The sequence below is a fragment of the Amblyomma maculatum genome, chromosome 1 (assembly GCF_055883805.1).
Source record: "Amblyomma maculatum isolate TAMU_Amacu chromosome 1, ASM5588380v1, whole genome shotgun sequence".
NCBI lineage: Eukaryota > Metazoa > Arthropoda > Arachnida > Ixodida > Ixodidae > Amblyomma > Amblyomma maculatum.
The window spans coordinates 300162617-300186552 of record NC_139344.1 but is presented as its reverse complement, the minus strand read 5'-3'; the positions used below and the strand labels follow the sequence as shown (position 1 = coordinate 300186552).

The window sequence follows — 23936 nt, the reverse complement described above, 5'->3', positions numbered from 1 at the left end:
TATTCATTTGCCCACTGCATCACGTTTAAAGATCGATGCATAGATTATGGTGCCGCCCGACGTCTTCGATTACGGCCGACAGCGCAGCGACTGCGTACTGAAGCCTTGTCTTGCCTACAGTATCGTTTGAACGGCTTGTTGCTGAGCAGAACGTCAAAAAATACGCGGCCTTAGCTATGAAAGTACACGAGTTTGCAACGCTTGCAGCACGGGATGCCGCGAGCAGGCTGAGGTACGTTACACAATTACCGCGGGGGTGGAACGTGCGAGCGCGGCGAACGACGGCGCCGTGCGTGACTTTCTAAAAAGCAGGCAGGAGACCAGACAGTAGGTGACTATGGCATTGGTTCTAGGAATTGCAGGGGGCAGTTTCTAGTTGAGTTCGCAGAGCGCAATAAATTACGAATCATAAATACCTTCTTCAGCAAACGGAAGAACCGGAAATGGACATGGAAAAATCCTAACGGGCAGACTAAAAATGAAATCGACTTCATAATGTGTTCAACCGCCGCCATTATGCAAGATGTAGAGGTTATCAGGAAAGTGCGATGCAGTGACCACAGGATGGTGAGGTCCCGAATTAGCCTAAATCTGAAAAAGGAACGCAACAGATTAGTAAGAATGAAACCCATCAACGAATTAGCGGTAAGAGGGAGGGCAGAAGAGTTCAGGATCTCGCAACGGAATCGGTATTCAGCTCTAACCGAGGATGGCGACATTACCCTAGAAGCAATGAACAATAATTTCAGAGATATCATTACTGAGTGCGCGGTAGAAGTAGGCGGTAGGATAGTTAGAGAGGATACCGGTAAGCTCTCTAAGGAGACGAAAGATTTGATTAAGAAACGCCAGAGTATGAAAGCTTCCAATTCAACAGACCAGATCGAATTGGCCGAGATCTCAAAGCTAATCAATAAGCGCAAGGTGGCCGATATCAGGAAGTATAACATGGAAAAAATTGAGCATGCTGTAAACATTGGGAGAAGCCTTAAAGCGGTAAAGAAGAAATTGGGCACAGGCAAAAACCAGATGTATGCGATATGGGATAAGGCGGGCAAAATCATCACGAATATGGACAAGATAGTCAAAGTAGCCGAGGAGTTCTATACAGATCTCTACACTAGCCAAAGCAGTCACGACCATATTGATATTGGCGGTAGGGAAAAACAGTCAGACATTGCACCAGTGACGAAGGACGAGGTCAAGAAAGCACTAGGAACTATGAAAAGAGGGAAATCAGCTGGTGAGGATCAGATAACTGCAGATTTGCTGAAGGACGGGGGGGATATCGTGCTAGAAAAACTGGCCACCCTGTATACGCAATGCCTAGTGTCATCGACGGTACCGGAACCATGGAAGAATGCAAAAATTATCCTCATTCATAAGAAAGGGTCTCTAACGACCTTAAAAATTACAGACCAATCAGCTTACTGTCTGTTACGTATAAGGTGTTTACCAAGGTAATCGCTAATAGAATCAGGACAGCCTTAGACTGCAATCAAGCAAAGGATCAAGCAGGTTTTCGGAAACGGTACTCTACTATCGATCATATCCATACCATAAATCAGGTGATAGAAAAATGCTCGGAATATAACCAGCCCTTATACATAGCATTCATTGATTACGAAAAAGCATTTTACTCAGTTGAAAACTCGGCGGTGATGCAGGCATTGTGAAATCAGGGGGTAGACGAGCCGTACGTGAATGTGCTGGAAGATATATATAGTGGCTGCACAGCAACCATAGTTCTGCATAAAGAAGGTATCAAAATTCCCATAAAGAAAGGTGTTAGGAAAGAAGACACAATCTCCCCAGTACTATTCACAGCCTGCTTAGAGGAAGTATTCAGAGACTTGGAATGGGAGCAGTTAGGGATAAGGGTACATGGAGAATACTTCAGTAATCTGCGATTTGCTGATGACATTGCCTTGCTAAGCAACTCGGGGGATGAACTGCAAATAATGATTGATGACCTAGACAGAAAAAGTAGAAAGGTAGGCTTGAAAATCAATATGCAGAAGATTAAGGTAATGCTCAACAGCCTCGGGAAGGAACAGTAGTTTACATTAGGTAGCGAAGTACTGGAAGTAGTAGACGAATATATCTACTTAAGACAGGTAGTAACCGCAGATCCGGACCATGAAAAGGAAATAACAAGAAGAATAAGATTGGGATGGAGCGCATTTGGCAAGCACTCGCAGATTATGACTAGGAGCTTACCGGTATCGCTCAAGGGGAAAGTATACAAAAGTTGCATGTTACCTGTACGCACCTATGCGGCGGAAACATGGAGGCTAACCAAGAGAGTTCTACTTAAGTTGAGGACAAGCCAGAGGGCTATGGAACGAAAAATGGTAGGGGTAACTTTAAGAGATAGGAAGCGTGCAGAGTGGGTAAGAGAAATAACTCAAGTTACCGACATTCTAGTGTAAATTAAGAAGAAATGGACATGGGCAGGACGTCTAGTGCGAAGAGAAGATAACGGATGGTCGCTTAGGTTAAGAAACTAGATTCAAAGGGAAGGAAAGCGTAGCAGGGGGCGGCAGAAAGTTAGGTGGGCGGATGAGATTAAGAAGTTCGCAGGGGTCAAGTGGATGCAGCTAGCACAGAACCGGGTTAAGTGGAGAAATATGGGAGAGGCCTTCCATCCATCCATCCATCCATCCATCCATCCATCCATCCATCCATCCATCCATCCATCCATCCATCCATCCATCCATCCATCCATCCATCCATCCATCCATCCATCCATCCATCCATCCATCCATCCATCCATCCGTCCGTCCGTCCGTCCGTCCGTCCGTCCATCCATCCATCCATCCATCCATCCATCCATCCATCCATCCATCCATCCATCCATCCATCCATCCATCCATCCATCCATCCATCCATCCATCCATCCATCCATCCATTGATCCGTCCGTCCGTCCGTCCGTCCGTCCATCCATCCATCCATCCATCCGTCCGTCCGTCCGTCCGTCCGTCCATCCATCCATCCATCCATCCATCCATCCATCCATCCATCCATCCATCCATCCATCCATCCATCCATCCATCCATCCATCCATCCATCCATCCATCCATCCATCCATCCATCCATCCATCCATCCATCCATTGATCCGTCCGTCCGTCCGTCCGTCCGTCCATCCATCCATCCATCCATCCGTCCGTCCGTCCGTCCGTCCGTCCATCCATCCATCCATCCATCCATCCATCCATCCATCCATCCATCCATCCATCCATCCATCCATCCATCCATCCATCCATCCATCCATCCATCCATCCATCCATCCATCCATCCATCCATCCATCCATCCATCCATCCATCCATTCGTTTGTCGGTCCTGCCATCTATGCACCGGCATCCATCGAATGGACGGAAGGATAAGTAGACTGACTGGCTGAGGAATGGACGGATTGGCGGAAGGATTGATGGATGGATGAGCGGGTGGACGGACAGGGGGGATATAAGAGGTGCCCCTTTGAGATGAGGTGGCAGTTTCCACCATGCTCGGCTTTTTTTCTTTTATCTTGTATGTTGTTATAAATTTGTCAACTCTTTAGTCATTTCAGTTACCGAATTTTATTTACATCTTTCTAACATTATGTTATCTTTTTGCTCTTCAGCCATGAATCTTCGAATCGCTTTTTGCTAACTTCCACATGAGATTCATTCTCTGGGCCACTGGTCACTTAGGTGTAGAGACGCCTCAGGTAGAGTTACTCTGGCTGCATCGCTATCTGGATGGATATTCAATTGTTTCTATGGATTTACCAGACTCCAGATGTGTCAGCTTGTTAGATAAATTTCTTTTTCAAGCTTATTCTAAGGCATCCTGATCTAGATTCAAAATGTAATGCACTGCGTCTTGAGTTATCAAAAAAAGATTCCTTGATGATCTGACATTTTCACTTTCGTTAACCTGCTGCTTCATCTTCCAAAGCATTTTTCCAATTTTTTACTTTCTATGTTTTTACCTGCGGTTCAGAGTTCTTTATTCCTCCGTCCTTGCGCTCTGCATACTTACTGTTTAGTTTCCTAGTTGTTTACCACTATTGTGTGTGAACGCTTTTTGTGTTTAGGTTTTTACATCCTTAAGCTCCACTCCTGTTACTGTCCAATTTCCTCATATAAAAACTTTAGAGGGCACTTTGGACCTCTAAAGTACAATCAGACCAAAGCCATAACAGCGCGGTGGATCGTAGCCCTCTACTACGACACCGCTATCTCCCTGTCTTTCACTCCCACCTTCCTCCCTTTGTTTACGGCGTGGTAGATGTGTCCGCGAAGAATCGTCACAGATACTGCGCTTTTTCTATCCTGTAAGTCAATTTCAAACGCCGTTGATGCCTGCTGTACTAACGCCTCCTAGGCATATGGGTCTGGTTCTGTCTGCTGTGTGGTGCGGCGTTCGAGGAAGCGGAAAATGAAATGCGCCGCATGGACGCCTAGATCAGACCCCCGACGGGGTCAGCTTCATATATGTATGAATCGCCTGGTGATATCATGACCTGTCATGACGGTACATCGCGCGCCCCTTGTCGAACACAGTCAACATTTCACTAAACGTTCACCGGCGTTCTATAATTCGTTTACAGGAAAGGCAAGGTGCAGTATCTGTCACTCGCGGAATCCCGCTATCGTCCTCATTGTAGACAAGGGGAATTATTATGAGCGTTTCACGATCCGGGGCGTGGCGCAGTTGGTAGAGCGCTAGGCTAGGGATCCAAGGGATGGATCGCCGTATTATTTTACTCTGACCTTTGTGGGCTTTGAGAGATAGCCAGCCCATATCTGCCTGTACCGCTTTGTTTACGGTTTTGCAGTTGAAACCTGTGCCTAACCGAGCTATGATTTGTTTCTAACCTGGGCTCAGCTATCTATTCGTTTTTTATTGCTATCTGCGCGGCGCTCTATGGCCACGCACTTTGGTCGTAGGGTGTAAAGGCTCATTAGCCTCTACCCCATTGAAGCAATACCGCTATGAATGAAACCATACTGACTCCATTCACAGAAACAGCAAATGCATAATAGAAATCCACCCTGAGGGCTCCTATTGTGGTGGTGGTCAGCACAGTTGGAGCCAGTGCTTCTGGGTTCGAACCTCGTAAAAGAAAGTTCTCCAAGTATCAAGTTCCTGTGGAAGCTGTGTAGCTTCCTTTTGATGTCACATGACGGATTTTTATGTGTAATTCCTGTCTAATTAGAAACCATGTCAACCTTGAGAAGTTCTTCGAAAAACGATAGTAGAACATTGGTCAAGCGCATTTAGAGGCTCCACTAGACGTAACTAAAACAACTCCCACCGAATCCAATTTTCCATCTTCCGATGCGCAGGGTCGTGCACTCTTAAGGTGGACACGCAAACAGGTGGTCTTAACAAAGCAGCACATGGCAGCAAAGTCGAAGGATCGAGAGTGACCTGCATCTCAGCTTCACTTGCGATCGCTTTTTGAAGAGAGCGGCTCGCGTGTTCACTCTACGATGAGTGGGCGACGCTGTACCTCGCCAGCTACCCCTCCTGAACATTTTTCAAAGTCGAGGGATCGAGAGTGAACTTTGACCTTTTATTAATCCTCTCAGAATATGATAAAAAAATGTAAAAGAATGAGAGAGGGAGCCCGGACCAGTAAAGCTTTGCCAAGCTTAACCCAATGTAACCGTGACCTGCAACCTGCAACCACGAAAGTCCTTGTCGCTTTCAGGTTCCCTTCTGCCCTCTATTCCCGCGCCTCTCTTCCACTGCACATCCTAAGGCCGCAGGCGGGCGAGCTCCCGAACATCGTCGTCTCCAAAACAATGACCCTTTTCTTTAACCAACATAGCCGAGTCATCAGAGAACCCATACGGATAATGCTCGCGCAGGTTTTGCATGACGGCTGCCTCTGTCTGAGCAACTCCAAATGTCTCCCCGATCTCGCCGCGGGCAATGGGCAAACGTACACTACTCTCCTTAACCAACTGCCTTTCGCAGGCACGCTCGCCTGGTAACTCCACATTCCGAACGTCTAATGGACGGACAACGTCCTTTTTAGCAGTGAAGTTACTAGGAACTTTACGCGTTTTTCCTTTTATTACTCGCTCTCCCCGAGGGGGCTGCATGATTCGCGACTTGTCAACATTAGGCTGAGGCAAAAAGGTAACTCTTTAACTCTTGGCTTATGGCAACCGGTCGCAATATGGCCAGGCTCTTGGCAACAGAAACAGACGGGCGGTTTCCTAGCTTTAAAATCCCTCTCCTTTATCGCCTCTTTCTTTGTGCTATCTTGTTTCACTTTTCTCTCCAGGCGGGGCATTAGCCAACGCGTTTCTCTTGCCAGTCTTGGCTGCTTTATTTGCATTAAACTGCACCTGACAATGCCTACCCACCTTCGATCAGAATCGGTTACAGAGCTTGCCTGATTACTAGTCGCATTATTCTCGGAGCATTTTACCTCCGCGATTAGGAAATCCAATCTTTTGAGCTCTAGTTCTCTTTCTTTTACTCTCGTAATCCTGATGGCCTCTTCCTCAACCTCCCTGAACTTCTCCTGTATGAAATCCCGGGTCTCGGAAATTTCATCCTCCTCAGCTCCCATCAAAGGCTGAAGGTAGTCCAAGCGTATTGGTAGAGTCTCAAGTGCACGGCAGCCGCGATAGCCAGTGCCAAACAGGTGCTGACATGCAAACTCGGTCAGACGTACAAGCTGAGGACGGTACAAACGAGGCATCAGTGGCCGGCGGCGCGGCAGTGACACTGCGTTGGTCAAAAAGGAATACCCGACGCCTCGACCGCTTCCCTCATTAAGGGTGGAAAATAGTGAATCATGCACACGTGTTCATCTTACTGAGATATCGGCCAAGTCACATGTTATCAGCAGTAGCGGCGGTTACGTAGCAAGCCACGCGGCTATAAATGCTATAACCTTGAATAAAGCTTGTTCGTTCTTCCACAACCACTTGTCGAATCAGTTCAGATAGATAATACTCAACACTAGATAATGAAATCACACCTGAACCATGGTTTTTCTCTATATAGTTTCCAACGTCTGAGTTGTTCTTGCTCAATTACCCTACACCTACAGATCACCATTTGTAGTGAATTAACCTGGCGTTTAACATGACCAACTCAATAGCTTCAGCTAATGGAAGGCTAAGTTTGCAGGCGTACAGTGCGGCATGCCTAATGTCAAGTACACGAAATACTAATCACTCTTGAGAACGGTCCGGCAGTTTGGAAGCCTCCACGTCAAAGTGGGTCTCACAGACGAGGCTGTACAAACCAGCTGCCAATTAATTTATTTCGCATAATCCCATCATTTCTGAAATTACGATGGCGATTATTTTCATCTACAAAAAGTGAGAAAACATTAAAACGAATAATAATAAGGTATAATGATTGTATATTAATATTTAGGTTTTAGCTCTGCTTTTGCTTCGTAGTTTTTACCGCTTTCACCTCGGTTATTAGTCGTTTTTAGTTTTATTGGTTTGACACCGCCCTTAGGCCCCGCTTAGAGGGCGTCTTCTTCAGTTTTGGATGTAAAAAAAAGGAATAAATTAAGTTAGCCCCTTTAAAAACATGACATGGCTTCATTGTGGGTTTTTACCCGAAGCTCCTGCCTATGGTCACACGGTCTACGTTCTTGGCTTATATTGTGCATGCTTTCTCCGGAGTTCGTCGTCCCATGTCCGTCCTGTCATTTTGTGTTGCTTTGTCTCAGTTGTTTGCGCTGTTCTTTTTATGCGGTAAGCATGAACCAACTGGCCCTAACAGCTATTTCGATAATATTGATACAAGGTTTATTTACAGGTATAGGTCCGGAGTTTAGCACACCAGAGCGGACAGACTCAGCTGCCTCTTACTCTGCTGCCTCTCCTCTTTTTCCTCTAATACAGGACCGCGGGAAGTGCGTGACAGTGCATGGCACGGCCCCCTTCGCAGACGATGCCCGCCGGGCGAGTCAAGGTTCGTCACTTTGATAGCAGTGCTTCATGCGAGTCACGTGAACTACTTGAGTCTTCCGAGAACGGTGACCTTGGGTGGTCAGACGAGGGACTACAGAACTGAATGCTCTGAGGCGTTAAAGTATAACGAAGGGGCACTATACTCATGCAACAGTTTCTGGACAGGCCGCGCTAACGCAATGGCGTCTAAAGCCACATCAAGTCACCAGGGGCACAATTAACATCTTGGTAATGCTTGTCGTAACGTTGTTTGTAGCGGTCTTGGGAGGCTAGTGTGCGAAGTCTAGCGAGTCGACAAACTACTTAAGCAAAGAGATAGTACGCGCTAGTGAAGATGAAATTTCAGCAGGGAGTGAAAAAGTTAAAAACGTGTCCTGAGTACTTCGTGGAAGTCGGGCGTAAAGAAGAAAAAAATGGACTGTAGCCTGTTGTTTCGTGCCTAGCAGTGTTAAATGCATATGCTATGAACGGGAGGACTTCATCCCAGGTTTTGCGGTGGGAGTCGACATATATTGCGAGCATATTGCTAAGGGTACGATTTCTGCGTTCGGTAAGACCGTTTGTTTGTGGGTGGTAGGGAGGTGAATGGCGAAAATAGCATGAGCAGAGGCGAAGAAGTTCTACAAATTCTGCCGTAAACTGTTGCCTACGGTCAGTTATTAACACACGAGGAGGACCACGTCGAAAAATGATGGACCGTAGGAGGAAGGCCGAGACATCAGAAGCAGTGGCTGACGCCGTGGCGGCACTTTGAAAGTGCCACGTAAGGTGGTTTGTTGCACATGCTGTCCAGCGGTTTCCGTTGTTGGAACAGGAAAACGGTCCTAAAGGTCAATACCAGCCTGTTCGAATGGGGTTCGTGGCTGCATTAGAGGCTGCAGATCACCCTGTGGAGAGCAGGTTGGGTGCTTCGAACGCTGGCACTACATGCAGCTGGCGACATAACGTTGAGGCGTTTGATGCATCTTCGGCCAATAAAAACGTTCCTTAGCCCTGTGTAATGTCCTTGTAAAACTTAAGTGTCCAGCCGTCGCATCGTCGTGCATTGCCCGAAGAACTTGACACCGAAGACTTGTAGGAACTATCAGAAGAAACCATGCACTTACTGACGAGTAGTTCTTCCTGTATAGTAGACCATCACGAAGGCAGACTGAGGTCGCATCGTTCCGGGAACTTGCTGCATCAAAAAGCTATGGGGATACAGGATAAGACCTCTGATGGATTGGATCAACAGTCCCAGTAATGATTCTGTGCTGATTACGGAAAATGGGAATCCGCGATGGCGAGTCCCCAGAGAAATTGAAAGCCGCAGAATGTTTCTACACCACTTCCACTAAACTGTGACGGTCACATGTTGGCAGGGATTGTTGGTTGTTAACTATGACAAGAAATTTTGTGTTATTTACTTCTGAGCATGCGGTAGGCTAGGAGTTGTCTGTGCTGAGCGCTGCCACTGATTCAACAGCGTATTTGTCAAAGTTGCAAATTTTAGGCCACGTGGTAATACAACAGGTTTATTAGAGCAGTTAGTGGTCCACGAAGAGTGGTCATTCTGGACTGTGGTGATGCGACGAGGAATTAGAACAATTTTCTTCGCGCAATTGAGGATGAGTGGCTCAACTACAGCATCGAACGCATCACTGGCACAACCTGAACTAACCACTTGTATAAAGCCTGCTGACATTGCAGGAATGACTTTGTCGTCCGAAACCGAGAGCGTGCTAGGATTGGTCGCCGAATATTCACACAAGGCAGATTCAATACGAGTACTCGCAGAAATGTCTCCGTTGCGAATGTCGAGAGTGGCCCCACATTGTTCCAGAAAATTGAGGCCAAGAATGATGCCATGCGTCTATCGACCAAGTACTGCGAATTCAGTTTGGAATGCGTGGCCGGCGATTACAAGGTTCACGGAACAGCCCCAAGAGGGTTAAGTGGTTCGCCACCAATCACACAATGTCGCCGCACTAACCCAATCAAATATAATTTGGCGACCAAGGGTGTTTTAAAAGCGAGGATTATAATAAAATCGGTTGCACCTGTGTCCACCAGCGCCATAGGCCGTACGCCATCCACAAACGTTTCAATTCGGATCTTTAACATCGAAACGGGTAGAGGCATAGGTAAGCTTGTATCATTAACGACCTCACCTTCATCGATCGCACTAACTAGTTTCCCGGAAGTGGCGACCATCGTCGTGGAGAAGGGGAGCATCACAGGCGCCGAGATGGTGGTGTCAGGCTGCGGTCAGAAGCCGGTGATTCGTTTCGGTTCAGCGCAGTTCTGTGCTCCTGTCGGCTATGTGTTGCTTTCTACTCATAGCGGCCAGGCGTCCTTCTATAAGGATCATCACTATCAGCAGGAAACATTATACAGGAGTTCACCCACTGTCAGCGATACTGCTGGTACGGACGGCGATTGCGGCAAAACTAGAAATTTGGCCCGTCATTCCACAGGCATAACACACCGGCGGCTCACGTTCAGGCGATGAATAAGGCTGATTGTGGCTTGGGATAAATACTTCCTGGTCTGGATGTAGTCGATGAGGAGGACGAGAGTGCTCGCTGCTGTAGGCGTTGACAGTGAGAGGATGGATGTTCGGGCGATGAGCAGCAGAGCATCGGATGTCCCAAGAAGATGTACCAGAGGGAGCATAGCAGAAGATGGACTATTGTCTGCCGAGGAGGTGCCACTGTAGAAGGGTCTGACGTGGCCCCCAAAATCTAGATGCCTCCGAAGCTCTTCGAGAACGATCAGTCGAATTGTGTCTGTCATGCTCGCCGCTTCAGGAACATCCACACTGGCGACAGTTATGACATTCGGCGAGAAACCAAACTTCGGGATGATACGGCATCGCTTCAAACCTTTAGACGTGCGGCAGTGTCGTGTTACATCGACGGTGGTATTAAAATTGTCTTTGCTGATGTGAAAGCTGTTTATATCTTCTGCTATTCTCTTGAGGAGGCAGCCCACTTTACCTTTCTCAGTCATCAGAGCTATAAATATTCTGCGCAGCTTGAGGACTTCGTCTATATGTTAGTTGTGCAGGTTTCGCCTGGTACTTGCGCTCCCTGAGCCGGGGTCTGCTCGGCGCTGTTTTTTCGAGCATCAGCATCATCTCATTTCTTCCATGAAGCGATCCCAGGTGTTAAGGGATACTTCATGATTGTCAAACCATGCTAGCGCCGTTTCCTCAGGAAAGAATACCCCATTCGCCAATTTGATCATCGCATCCCAGAGGTTGTACTTGCTCACCTGATTGTATTGGGTGAGCCAGTTCTCCACGCCTTCACCAGGCTTGCCATAAAAGTCTCGGGGTTACCGATAAGACTGTGTGGTAGTCGGTTGAGCTGCTGGCATTGGCTGCATTAGAACAGCTGCTTTCGCCATCTCCGTCGGTATGTGGGGGGTGGGGGCAGCTATTCTGCTTCGGCGGTGTAGGAGAGGTTCCGTGGTGATGTACACCACCCCTCTACCACAGTTGTTACGAAGTTTATTTACAGGTTTAAGTCTCGATATTAGCACACCACAGCGGGCAAACTCAGCTCTCCTCTTCCTCCAATACAGGACCGCTGGAAGTGTGTGACAGTGCGTGACAATATTTAAAAACACTGAAAGCTACCAAATTCCCGTCCTGCCATTCGATCCTCCCAAGTGTTCTAAATAGTTATTCGAAGCGCTTCATGAGCATTGTAAAAGCAAACAAGAATTATACCATATCACGTTTAACACCAAATAGAGAATCACTACCCTATAACTTATGTGCTACTACGCTTAACAGCGCATTCATAAAAGCGCTCCCTTCACGAAGTGCCGGTTTCGCCCCTTAATGTTCAGCCTACTAATTACATTGGTATGGATATGATCATATTGTTACGGAGCACAGTATATCGAGACGACGACGACGTGCTGATGTGAAGTAGGAAAGAAGACGACGCTCAGGCCTAGCTGACTTTGTTCTGTGGTGTGCGGTGTGTGGTGTGCGTCTAACAGTGAAGTAGCGTTTACCACAGTGTTCTTTCCTTAACATTTGGTGGAGGTGCGGTTCATCTCCATCCTCGCCTTGCTACATGCTACATGCTTCATGATGCAGGCATGAAAACAATTATCAATGAGCAAACATGAAAGTTTGCCCGCGGAGTTGAGGGAATTGGTATAAACGTCTTGAAAAACCCTTGCTAACACTCCTCTATCACACGCGAATAGATTTTTACACAATCCTATTTCGACAAAACACTACAACGTGATTGGAAAACAGGCAAAATCATATGTATTCATAAGTCCGGAGGTATCCATAATCCGTTGAGATAGCGGGTCATATCGATACATCCGTGCGATGCAAAATAACGGCTCATATTATCTTACTCATTTAGTAATTCATCTCGAATGTAACATTTTTTTCGGTAGTCACAATACGGGTTAGTATATCATTTTTCTTCCTTTACCCAGCTACTTTCTGTTACTAACAGTGTTCACACTTAGTCTACTTGGCCTTAGGGTTTGTAACTGACTGCATTTTGCTAGACTTTGCGGAAGCTTTCGATATATAATAATAATACTTTATTCACTTCAATGAAACAATACAGGACGCGGACGCGCCAAAGCCGCTATTGGGCTTGTAGGGCGCCGTCCGGCAGCAGCAACAACCTCTGTTACCAAATCACAAAATTATTATTATTTTTTTTTTGTGGACGAAAACAGCATGAACTAGAGCTGCTCAAGCTCGGCAATAGCATGCCGAGCTTGAGCATGCTTAGCTAAGCTAAGCTAATGCTAAGCTTAGCATGCTTAGCATTGACCCGAACATATTTAATTGATTTTTTGTCTTTCGTTTCACTTGTTAAATTTGTGGTTATTAATCATACTGATTCGCCGCCAACACCAGTAAACTCCAGAGTTCCTCAAAGGTGATGATTTATATCAATGATCAGGTAGCTCATGTGTTAAGTTGCTGGGCCGTTGTGGAGGAGGGGAACACTCCAAAACAGCCGGCTCCCTTCTTCTGTTTGTCTTTTCTTTCTGACCGTTAACTGTTGTCAGGGTTTTTTTTTGAGTCCGCGTCCGGGCGCCCGTTGAACTTGAAATACGCGAGGAAAGGTTATTTGAGCGGGAGTTCGGGGCTGAGACCTTGGAAGGTTTCGGTCGGACCGCGAGACAGAATAGGCATCTCGGCGCCAGACGCGAGAATTATGACTGTCGAGGAAAACAACCTGCGCCGCATCTGCCACTCGTACCACTTAAGGGGCCTGCAAATGTGCACGCTACAGTGACCTTTGGCCTGTGCGACCGGAAGAGTGTGCTGGTTGCTGTTGCGGCCGCGTGGGAAACCCAGGGTCGTCTTACGAGTGGCACACGTTGTTTCAGTTTCAAAAACAGATCCGTACAAGTCAGGCGTGCCGGCGACGCGGAGTCTGCGGAGAGCGAACCGCGTCGTCGTTTAACCTGTCAGCTCAGACCAATAACGGGCGAAGGTTTATGACTTCCCTGCTCAGCGCATTACCGATGGGACGGCACCGACGCAACCGTAAGCGGTCAAAACACAACACGAAAACGGACGGTCGCTCGGGAAGCGCGCCGTTTACACACAAGCGGTCTCGTGTTTCTGGCTGCGCGGCGCGAGCCGGGGGTGCCGTTTCCAATGCCTTCGTAGAATTCGAGCGGAAAGGCGCGCACCGCGCCGTCGAACTGTCAACTCTCGCGTGAACATAAATATCCCCGCGGCGCTCTCGCCCAGCCGGCCAAGACGCGGGAGAACGGGAGGGCACATCCGGTGCCGTCGGTTGACGGAACATCGCCGCAGCAAACGGAGCCCGTGTCGATGAGGTGGTAGCAATAAATTCTCTTCTTTTTCCCGCTCTTCTTACGGCCAGCGGGGTCCGGACACTACCCTTGTATTTCTTGCTGCCCTGTGTGCCCTTGCACGTGTATGCATGGCTGGTGAAAGTGAAAGTGGCGTTCACGTGTCTTTGCTAATTTGTTTTGCCTCGCCCCTTATTTTGAGAATCAGTGCGTCGTCCTCACAGGGGGAAAGGGCGAAGCCCTGTGTGCCCTTGCACGTGTATGCATAGCTGGTGAAAGTGAAAGTGGCGTTCACGTGTCTTTGCTAATTTGTTTGGTCCCGCCCCTGATTTTGAGAGTATCTGTGCGTCGTCTCCACAGGGGGAAAGGGCGAAGCCCTGTGTGCCCTCTCAAGTGTATGCATTGCTGGTGAAAGTGAAAGGGTGTTCATGTGCCTTTGCTAATGTGTTTTGTCTCGCCCCTGATTTTGAGAGAGTATCTGTGCGTCGTCTCCACAGGGGGAAAGGGCGAACGATTGGTGGGAGGCACGCGGGGCTCGCGAAGGGCCAATCTCGGAGGTGCCGATGTTGCATTGGCTATTTGAAATGTGGCTTTGTCATTCTGATTGGCTCGAAGAAGCTCTTTTCCTCCGATTGGCCACGAAGTCGGTAACCAGGATGTTGAAAATGTATATTTAATACGGGTGTTTGGGGAGAAAAGGACAGACGGAGAGACAGAAAAAGACGGAGAGACAGGACAAGACGGGTAGACAGACTGACTGCCGACTTACAACTGGTGGCAGAAGGTCGCGAACTGTGTTCGCAAAAAGGAAAATGTGTTTTTGACCCGTTCAATAAAGTGCCCGTAGCGCTCGAAAAGTTGTCCCGTCCGTTTCCTGCAACGTGTCCCCGGATCAACGGACCATCTGGAACACCACATCGTCTAGACATATATAATATATATAAGAGAAAGTTAACTGGCGCAGTCGACAGGATGATCCGGCGGCTTTCTGCGGAGCGGAGAAGGACATCGGCGCTACGGGGCACGAGCTGAGGAGGAGGACACCCTGAAGGGAGGTCATGCAGTCACGGTTCGGACGGCGGCGACATCCTGGTGAGCGGCCTCACAGCTACAGCTGAAACCCTCAACGCCTGGGCGTTTGCTGTAAACAAGGAACGTCTTCGAGAGGGCCTCCGTAGCTCGAGGAAGCGAAGAGGTGGAGCTTGGAAGGAGACCACCAGACCGTGGCGGAGCAACGATGAGCAGTATCCCCGGGTGAAGATACGACGACGAACAGCTATCGCAACGGCGGCTCCGGCGGGGAAGGACTCCGTCGCTCAAGCGGCCACTACAGACGAAGTGGAGAACGAACTCGGGGTTGCGTGGACATCGCCTAACGAGAGCACCTAGCGACACCTGAGCCAGTCGAGCCGACACGAGGTGCAGGCCATCTGCGGCATCATTCTTCGGGACCAACGCGGGACAACGTCAGTGAAACTCAGGTGGGCCCTTTCCTGTTTGCTCAGAGTGCAGTCATGTCGGTCACCACACGATCTCAGTCTCAACGCGCAGAGGAATCTGGGAGTGTGGGAACAGATGCTGTTGATCCCCAGAATGTGTCTAACTCGGAAGGGCTGAACGCTCCGGAGGGGGAGCAGAGCACGGCAGCCGCGAGCAGCGATGATGCTGTCATGCGGCTCAGAGAAAAGGAGCTCGAGATACAGAGGCTCAAATTGACAATCGAGTTGAAGAAACTCGAAATGGAGGTTGGAACCTTCGAAGGTGGAGGTCGCGCTGACAGGACAAGACGGGTAGACAGACTGACTGCCGACTTACAACTGGTGGCAGGAGGTCGCGAACTGTGTTCGCAAAAAGGAAAATGTGTTTTTGACCCGTTCAATAAAGTGCCCGTAGCGCTCGAAAAGTTGTCCCGTCCGTTTCCTGCAACGTGTCCCCGGATCAACGGACCATCTGGAACACCACATCGTCTAGACATATATAATATATATAAGAGAAAGTTAACTGGCGCAGTCGAGCAGGACGATCCGGCGGCTTTCTGCGGAGCGGACAAGAACATCGGCGCTACGGGGCACGAGCTGAAGAGGACGACACCCTGAAGAGAGGTCCTGCAGTCGCGGGTCGGACGGCGGCGACATCCTGGTGAGCGGCCTCGCAGCTACAGCTGAACACCACAACGCCTGGGCGTTTGCTGTAAACAAGAAACGTCTTCGAGAAGGCCTCCGTAGCTCGAAGAAGCGAAGAGATGGAGCCTGGAAGGAGACCACCAGACCCCAGCGGAGCAACGACCTGGTAGAAGACTGAAGTTGTGCTCGGATCGATGACACCGACCGCAAAGAATCGGCGAAAGTAGAGGCCTCAGAAGCCAAGGCCTCATGACAACGCCAACAACTGAGTGAGTTTCTCTGCTCTCACTTCACTTGCCTCAGCGTATGCGCGTGAGCCGCAGGGTTGTTGTAAATCATCTCGCAATGGCTGCATTTTGTTGGTGGGCGGAATATGACGGTGCACACGACACTTGGTATGCGCCAATGTTAGAGACTGAGCGAGCTAAGGAAAAAGAGGAAAATGAGAGAAGCGAAGCGGATATCCGCGATCTGCTCCGGCAATTAGCCATAGCCGAGGAAGATCTCAGGCAGGAAAGGATACGGTTTGAAGAAGAGCGCTCACGGAGAGCGGCGCGTGAGCTACCGGAGCAGGTGCAGATTCAGGCGCACAGTAGCGTAAATTGCCCTGAGCAAACGCTGATTGAGGCAGTTGGTGAGGTTAGCAGCAGCAGGGGCATTAAGTTCGTTCTTGCAGAGAACGTAAAAGAGGAATGCCAGATTCCTGCAGACAGTGCTGCTATTTCCAGAGATTCGGAGAACGCAGTTGATGCTTGCGTCGAGGAGCCTCGGGTTGTGGAAACAACCAGTGTTGAGAGAGATGGGCAGTCTCCTATCTCTGAGGTAGAGGTATGCTCTACAGAGGCGCCTGCAAAAGTGACCGCCATTGATCGAAATGTGCAGGTCGAGTCTTGCGATGTAGCCGAATGTGCTCACCATGCTAATGACGCGAATGAGGGCAAAGACGCAAAATGCTTGGTTGGCGCGAGCGCTGAACTTGTGTTCCCAACCGGAGCGGCAGTGTGCGAGGCAGGATGTGCCGAGACCGGCACAGTAAAGTCAGTGATCGCGACATCAGAAGTAACATCCGAGAAGCCAGCAGCCGAACAGCTGGATAGACGGGACGATCCTGACCCAGAAAACACGGATTCATGCGAAGATGTAAATGAGCGGAGTCCTAGGCATGCTTTGAGCGATGGCGACGGAAATTGCGTCCCACGCTTTGAAAACAGCAAACTAACATTGCCGCAGCTAGCGATGGAACACGACCAGTGTTGGGACCTCGTTACGCATCTGCTCAAAGGACGGATCGCTAAGGCGGAGCCTCCGGAGAGTGAGCCCTTTGAGCCAGGCAAGATAGCCCCAGAGACAAATTTTGGGTGCATTCTTATTTGCGCTTTCGCGGAAGCGTGTGCGCCGAGTAAACAATCAGCTAGCGTTTTCTGCGATGCAGGAGAACAGCACAGCCAGAAAGCAGGGCGCGTGCGAGTATCTTGCATGCTGCGGCTTGTCTGTGCCGTGCGAGCAGTAAAGGCATTTGATCCCGGTGGCAAGCGCTGTGCGCAGAATGTCCGCAGCCTTAACCCAATCCGCCACTGCCAGTTTATGACCGGCATAAAGGTCTCCTGTGGCTCGACCACGCGCTGAGGCAGTGACTGAGAGGGGAGGAACGTTGACCATTGATAGACTTGGAACAGGGAGTGGACAGGCATTCCTGTGCAGCACATGTGTATTGTGTGAACTTCTGCTCGTTGTGCCTGATCATGCTGTGTTTATTGCTTGGTTTGGTGTTGTGTATGTCAAGCTGTGTCTCATTGTATGCTGTATAATTTATTTACCGTTTACAAACGCGCACGGAATATTTTCGTTCAGGGCGCGCACGTCTCTGCACGAGAGTGTTGCACTGTATATAGTGTTTATACGTCGTAGTGACCAGTGTCCGATACTATTGAGGTTCGTTTTTTTTTTGTTCTCTAATTAGAGCTGTGATTGTGAATTATGCTGTACCCCTGTAAGCGGCAATATAATGTGTCAGCCGGTACAGTGAGGCGCGGAGTTATGTGGCGCTTCAGTGTGCAAAGTTCCTAGATTTTCTAGATTTGTAAATCAGACCCCATGGCCACGTCGATGGGCGCAGCTTTGTTTACGCGTTTCCTATATATGCCCAAAATGTTTCCCCACGTAGCGCGGGACAAGTGTTGTGCGGACAGCAAGTGTACGCACAACATTCTTAGTGGGAAGGTGTTAAGTTGCTGGGCCGTTGTGGAGGAGGGGAACACTCCAAAACAGCCGGCTCCCTTCTTCTGTTTGTCTTTTCTTTCTGACCGTTAACTGTTGTCAGGGTTTTTTTTTGAGTCCGCGTCCGGGCGCCCGTTGAACTTGAAATACGCGAGGAAAGGTTATTTGAGCGGGAGTTCGGGGCTGAGACCTTGGAAGGTTTCGGTCGGACCGCGAGACAGAATAGGCATCTCGGCGCCAGACGCGAGAATTATGACTGTCGAGGAAAACAACCTGCGCCGCATCTGCCACTCGTACCACTTAAGGGGCCTGCAAATGTGCACGCTACAGTGACCTTTGGCCTGTGCGACCGGAAGAGTGTGCTGGTTGCTGTTGCGGCCGCGTGGGAAACCCAGGGTCGTCTTACGAGTGGCACACGTTGTTTCAGTTTCAAAAACAGATCCGTACAAGTCAGGCGTGCCGGCGACGCGGAGTCTGCGGAGAGCGAACCGCGTCGTCGTTTAACCTGTCAGCTCAGACCAATAACGGGCGAAGGTTTATGACTTCCCTGCTCAGCGCATTACCGATGGGACGGCACCGACGCAACCGTAAGCGGTCAAAACACAACACGAAAACGGACGGTCGCTCGGGAAGCGCGCCGTTTACACACAAGCGGTCTCGTGTTTCTGGCTGCGCGGCGCGAGCCGGGGGTGCCGTTTCCAATGCCTTCGTAGAATTCGAGCGGAAAGGCGCGCACCGCGCCGTCGAACTGTCAACTCTCGCGTGAACATAAATATCCCCGCGGCGCTCTCGCCCAGCCGGCCAAGACGCGGGAGAACGGGAGGGCACATCCGGTGCCGTCGGTTGACGGAACATCGCCGCAGCAAACGGAGCCCGTGTCGATGAGGTGGTAGCAATAAATTCTCTTCTTTTTCCCGCTCTTCTTACGGCCAGCGGGGTCCGGACACTACCCTTGTATTTCTTGCTGCCCTGTGTGCCCTTGCACGTGTATGCATGGCTGGTGAAAGTGAAAGTGGCGTTCACGTGTCTTTGCTAATTTGTTTTGCCTCGCCCCTTATTTTGAGAATCAGTGCGTCGTCCTCACAGGGGGAAAGGGCGAAGCCCTGTGTGCCCTTGCACGTGTATGCATAGCTGGTGAAAGTGAAAGTGGCGTTCACGTGTCTTTGCTAATTTGTTTGGTCCCGCCCCTGATTTTGAGAGTATCTGTGCGTCGTCTCCACAGGGGGAAAGGGCGAAGCCCTGTGTGCCCTCTCAAGTGTATGCATTGCTGGTGAAAGTGAAAGGGTGTTCATGTGCCTTTGCTAATGTGTTTTGTCTCGCCCCTGATTTTGAGAGAGTATCTGTGCGTCGTCTCCACAGGGGGAAAGGGCGAACGATTGGTGGGAGGCACGCGGGGCTCGCGAAGGGCCAATCTCGGAGGTGCCGATGTTGCATTGGCTATTTGAAATGTGGCTTTGTCATTCTGATTGGCTCGAAGAAGCTCTTTTCCTCCGATTGGCCACGAAGTCGGTAACCAGGATGTTGAAAATGTATATTTAATACGGGTGTTTGGGGAGAAAAGGACAGACGGAGAGACAGAAAAAGACGGAGAGACAGGACAAGACGGGTAGACAGACTGACTGCCGACTTACAACTGGTGGCAGGAGGTCGCGAACTGTGTTCGCAAAAAGGAAAATGTGTTTTTGACCCGTTCAATAAAGTGCCCGTAGCGCTCGAAAAGTTGTCCCGTCCGTTTCCTGCAACGTGTCCCCGGATCAACGGACCATCTGGAACACCACATCGTCTAGACATATATAATATATATAAGAGAAAGTTAACTTCATGTTTCTTCTGAAATTTGTTTAATTGCTGACGATTGCGTCATTTTTCGTAAACTACCCAACCATGCAGACACTGCATTGATTCAAGCTCAACTGAACTACATATCTGATCGGTGTAACACATTGAGCATGTAACTAGATACAAATAAATGCAAGGCTTTGAGAATTTCTCGTACTAACACAGTGTCCTAACTATTATCTCAACGACAATGGTTTAGAAACCGTCACATCATATCGCTACCTTGGTGCTACCATAACAAGAAATCAGTCCTGGAAAAAAACACGTTGAAAATATAACGGCAAGAGCTAACAGTACAATAGGTGATCTAAGAAGGAACTTTTCTTCCGCACCATTATCCTTAGAGCTTCTTTCATATAAAATTTATGTCCGTTCAAAGTTGAAATTTGCATCATCAGTTCGGATCCACACTATAAAACACTAACTGATGACCTCCAAGCGGTGCAGAATCGTTCAATTAATTTTATTTTCAATGTACTACAAAATCGCCAGTGCAACGCAAATTAAAAGCACTTTACACTTACTAGTATCAACGCGCATATAGTTATCTCGCTTATGTTTATTTCATAAAATTTATTATCACAACCATGCTCTTCGCGCTACTTGGATTTAGCCAGCTGTGTTTATTTCCTTTCGTAGCGATCACACGCATCAAGTTAGTATACGGCACTGCCAAGAGCAACACGACTACATTCATTTTTTATTGAGACAACTAACGACTGGAGTAACCAGCCTTCAACTTGCGTATTCATAAAAGACAGAAAAAAATTCAAAAGCGTGATACCTAACTTCTAACCCTCTTTTTATTTGCGTTTATAAGTTATCTGTTTTTTTTTTCTTGTTTGATTTCATTATTTGCAGCCTGTTACATATCATTATTATCGTTTAAGAGTTGTGTGAACATTGCTGATTTTTTGTAGCCTAATTTCTATTTTACTTACTTTTCTCATTATTTACTCTTAATGTTGTAAATATGTGACCATCCCCTCTGATATTTATAAGTATATATACCTTCAAGTACGTGACCATCCCCTCTGATATTTATAGTATATATACCCTCAAGGTAAAATATATAAATAAATAAATTGAAGTAATTACGCTTTCTAAGCTTAACTCAGCGTATTATGATGAGTTAAGAAGACCTTTGCCATAATATATCTTTGTAAGCCTAAAAAGGCTTATCAGCGAAATAGGCCTAACTAGCCTGTTTGGAGCGAAAACTTCCAAGTCGGGCGCGTAATCCTAGCGCTTTGCTATGGCTGAACCACTCACTAGTTTTCTACCTGCAACTATCCACAACATTTTAACATCCTAAATTTGGTGGCCCATGCATATTTATCCCAACTGAAAACTGTTTAAGGTACTGAAATTTAGGAGCATGGGACAGCGCCCAGCTTTTCGTATCTAACTGGAATGCTCTTGCCGGCGATACGAGAATTTGCTCCCGATAGCATGGCCTACCTTTCGGTGCGTACACATTCCAGGTGCACTCAGACTCGTGTTCGTTCAAGCTGGGAAATCCGAATGACTGCGATACACCGCCGGTCCGGTTGGCGATCACCATGGTCTCGCACACTGCACATCGGACAGGATTCTTCTGTGGGCACATCGCGTACACGAGTGTCGGAAGGTCTTTCTTAGTTATATCGTTTCTGGGAGCGCTGCCAATGCAAAAGAGAGCCGCCCATTTTAACAATGACTGCTTTTCCCCAAATTCTACATTAATGCTTTTCGCCCCCAGACATGACCCTGAAATTTGATGCCCATGAGGAGAGGATATGTGGGGTGCGCCATGATCCCGCAGACCCCCGTCGAGAACCCACTCTCTTATGAAAATAATATTAGGCTACACAGATGTAGTGGTTACGCATCTCCTGTTATACAACAACGTCAATAAAGCAGCTGCCCTCAGTACCTATTTAACTTTCCGCCACAGCTTTTCTAGGCTTAAATCGAGTTAAAGGAAGGGGCTACCACTCATAACTGAAACAAATACTGCCAAAAAAAAATGAACTAAAAATAAAGCAAAAGATCACAATAATAATAACAAAATCCGAGTCAAAGAACCAATGGCAAAACGCGGGCGTGAAGGAAGGCTTCCGGGAAATAGCAGTCAAAACTGCAAAGGACCAAAGCAGAACACAAGCACAACAGGCGAATGAGAGCAGTAATAAAAGTAACAAAATTAGTAGGAAGAAAAACAAAGAACATTCGTGAAGAGCGACAGACGTAGGGTGCACAAATATCATATCGTATCATACAATTTATCAAGTCATCATCTACTGGCACTGATGAAATCAGCAGCAAACTATAGAAAATACTCGGTATATTTCTGCTGCATATCAATCGCTACTGTTTTCCCAACAACTCTCTATAGGAAGCAAATTTAACGATTCAAACCTGGAGAAGGTAGTTCTATTCTTGTGATTAGGTAACAAAGAATAACCCCTTTACTTACGCCCCTATTTCTTTAACCTGCGCACCATAAAATATCATAGAACATGCAATGTATTCTCACATAATGAGTTGTCTTGACTATAGTATCTTATTTTTATTCTTCTCAGCATGGTCTCTACAACGGTCTATGCAGCGAAAGGAAATAAGGTATTGTTGTCTATATGACTTGCATGTGGATATTGATCCAGCCTTCAAACTGACTTCATGATATTGGACTACCAGAGCTTTTGATGAAGAACCTCACAACCGCTTCCTAGTAATGCTTTCTTGGTAAACTTACAAGCTAACGTCCTGCAACGGTAAGAAAAATTTTAGCTAACCGCATCCAGTTGGATTATCTTAACAATGAAGCCTCTAGCTTCCTAACAGTAACTTGAGTCATCCCCGCGTGTGTGGTGGCCCTGTTCTATTTTTAATACATATCAACTACCCATCCAAGCATGTCTCCAATAACATCCGTATGTTCGCCGATGACTGTCATCTATCGCACAATTCATAACCTCTCTGATCGATGACCTGTGCAAAACGTCTTAAATTATACAGGACAGGTGCGACCAATGGCTGAGAGAACTTAACCCCAATAAAAGGTATCATTTCACTGCAAACGATGTCCTGTAATGTTCTCTATGTAATCTGGCACGTCAGGGTTGAATGAGCTGAATCTTACAAATACCTGGGCGCAACCTTTGGAGATGTTCTATTCGTACGCGCATATCCCTAGAGTAATGTCATCATGTTAAATCCTCATCTGCGCAATGCACTGTGAAACATAAAATTATTAGCTTACAATTCACGTCTGGTCTAAGCTGGAGTATATGCCTCACCCATCTGGAGCTCACTAACCAAATATATCTAATTCCTTAGACTCTGTTCACATTCGTCCGCTCGATTCATTTATTCTTACTACTCGTATGACGTCAGTATGTCATTGCTAAAAAGGGAATCCGGTTTAACAACCCTGGCTTGTGCCGGTCGAATCACGAGTATGTGCTGACATCGCAAGTATTTTTTTACAGTTCGCTTCATCTCGCGCCCTACATCAACCCTGCCCTTCAAGGTGCCCGGCAACGTTCCCACATGTGCCGCATCATTCCTTCCCTGGACTGTTACTGCCTTCCACACGAAGTCATCAGAATAACTTGTCCATCCACATTTTTCAACCAAGTAGCAGCCATCCTTAACAGCGGTCGCCTCGCTGGTCTCCCCCATTCCCGTGAGGATTCAGCACATTGCGGAGCAGTCCAGAATATTGCCACACCGCTGAACATCTTCTGGCGCCACCAAGTGGCCGAATGTCTTAGCACGTGGCTAAGCGTCATCCTCGTCTCTCTCGAGCTTCGCTTGATTAAAAGGGCCAGCTTGGTTGTTGTGCTGCTTGCTACGTGTGTTGGCGACATTTGGTGGATTGTGCAGGATAAGATCCCATGTACGTTGCCCCCGAAGACGTCAGTGACGCTGCTCATCAACGCGTGGACGTGACTCCTGTCCATAAAGCCAGCCGTCGCCTCCGAGGCCTACAACCTGAGTTCGAACCACTGTCCACCCCGCTGCG

The 23936-nt window shown here is 48.0% G+C and overlaps 1 protein-coding gene across 1 annotated transcript in view; it reads right to left on the bottom strand.

Annotated features, from left to right (window-relative positions):
- LOC146206901 (cubilin-like) overlaps positions 1-23936 on the bottom strand; it is a 324785-nt gene that overhangs the window by 5619 nt on the left and 295230 nt on the right. The window contains exon 9 of the mRNA XM_084575889.1: positions 21389-21502. Within this exon, the coding sequence (XP_084432015.1) occupies positions 21389-21502 (114 nt within the window). The remainder of the gene's footprint in view (positions 1-21388; positions 21503-23936) is intronic.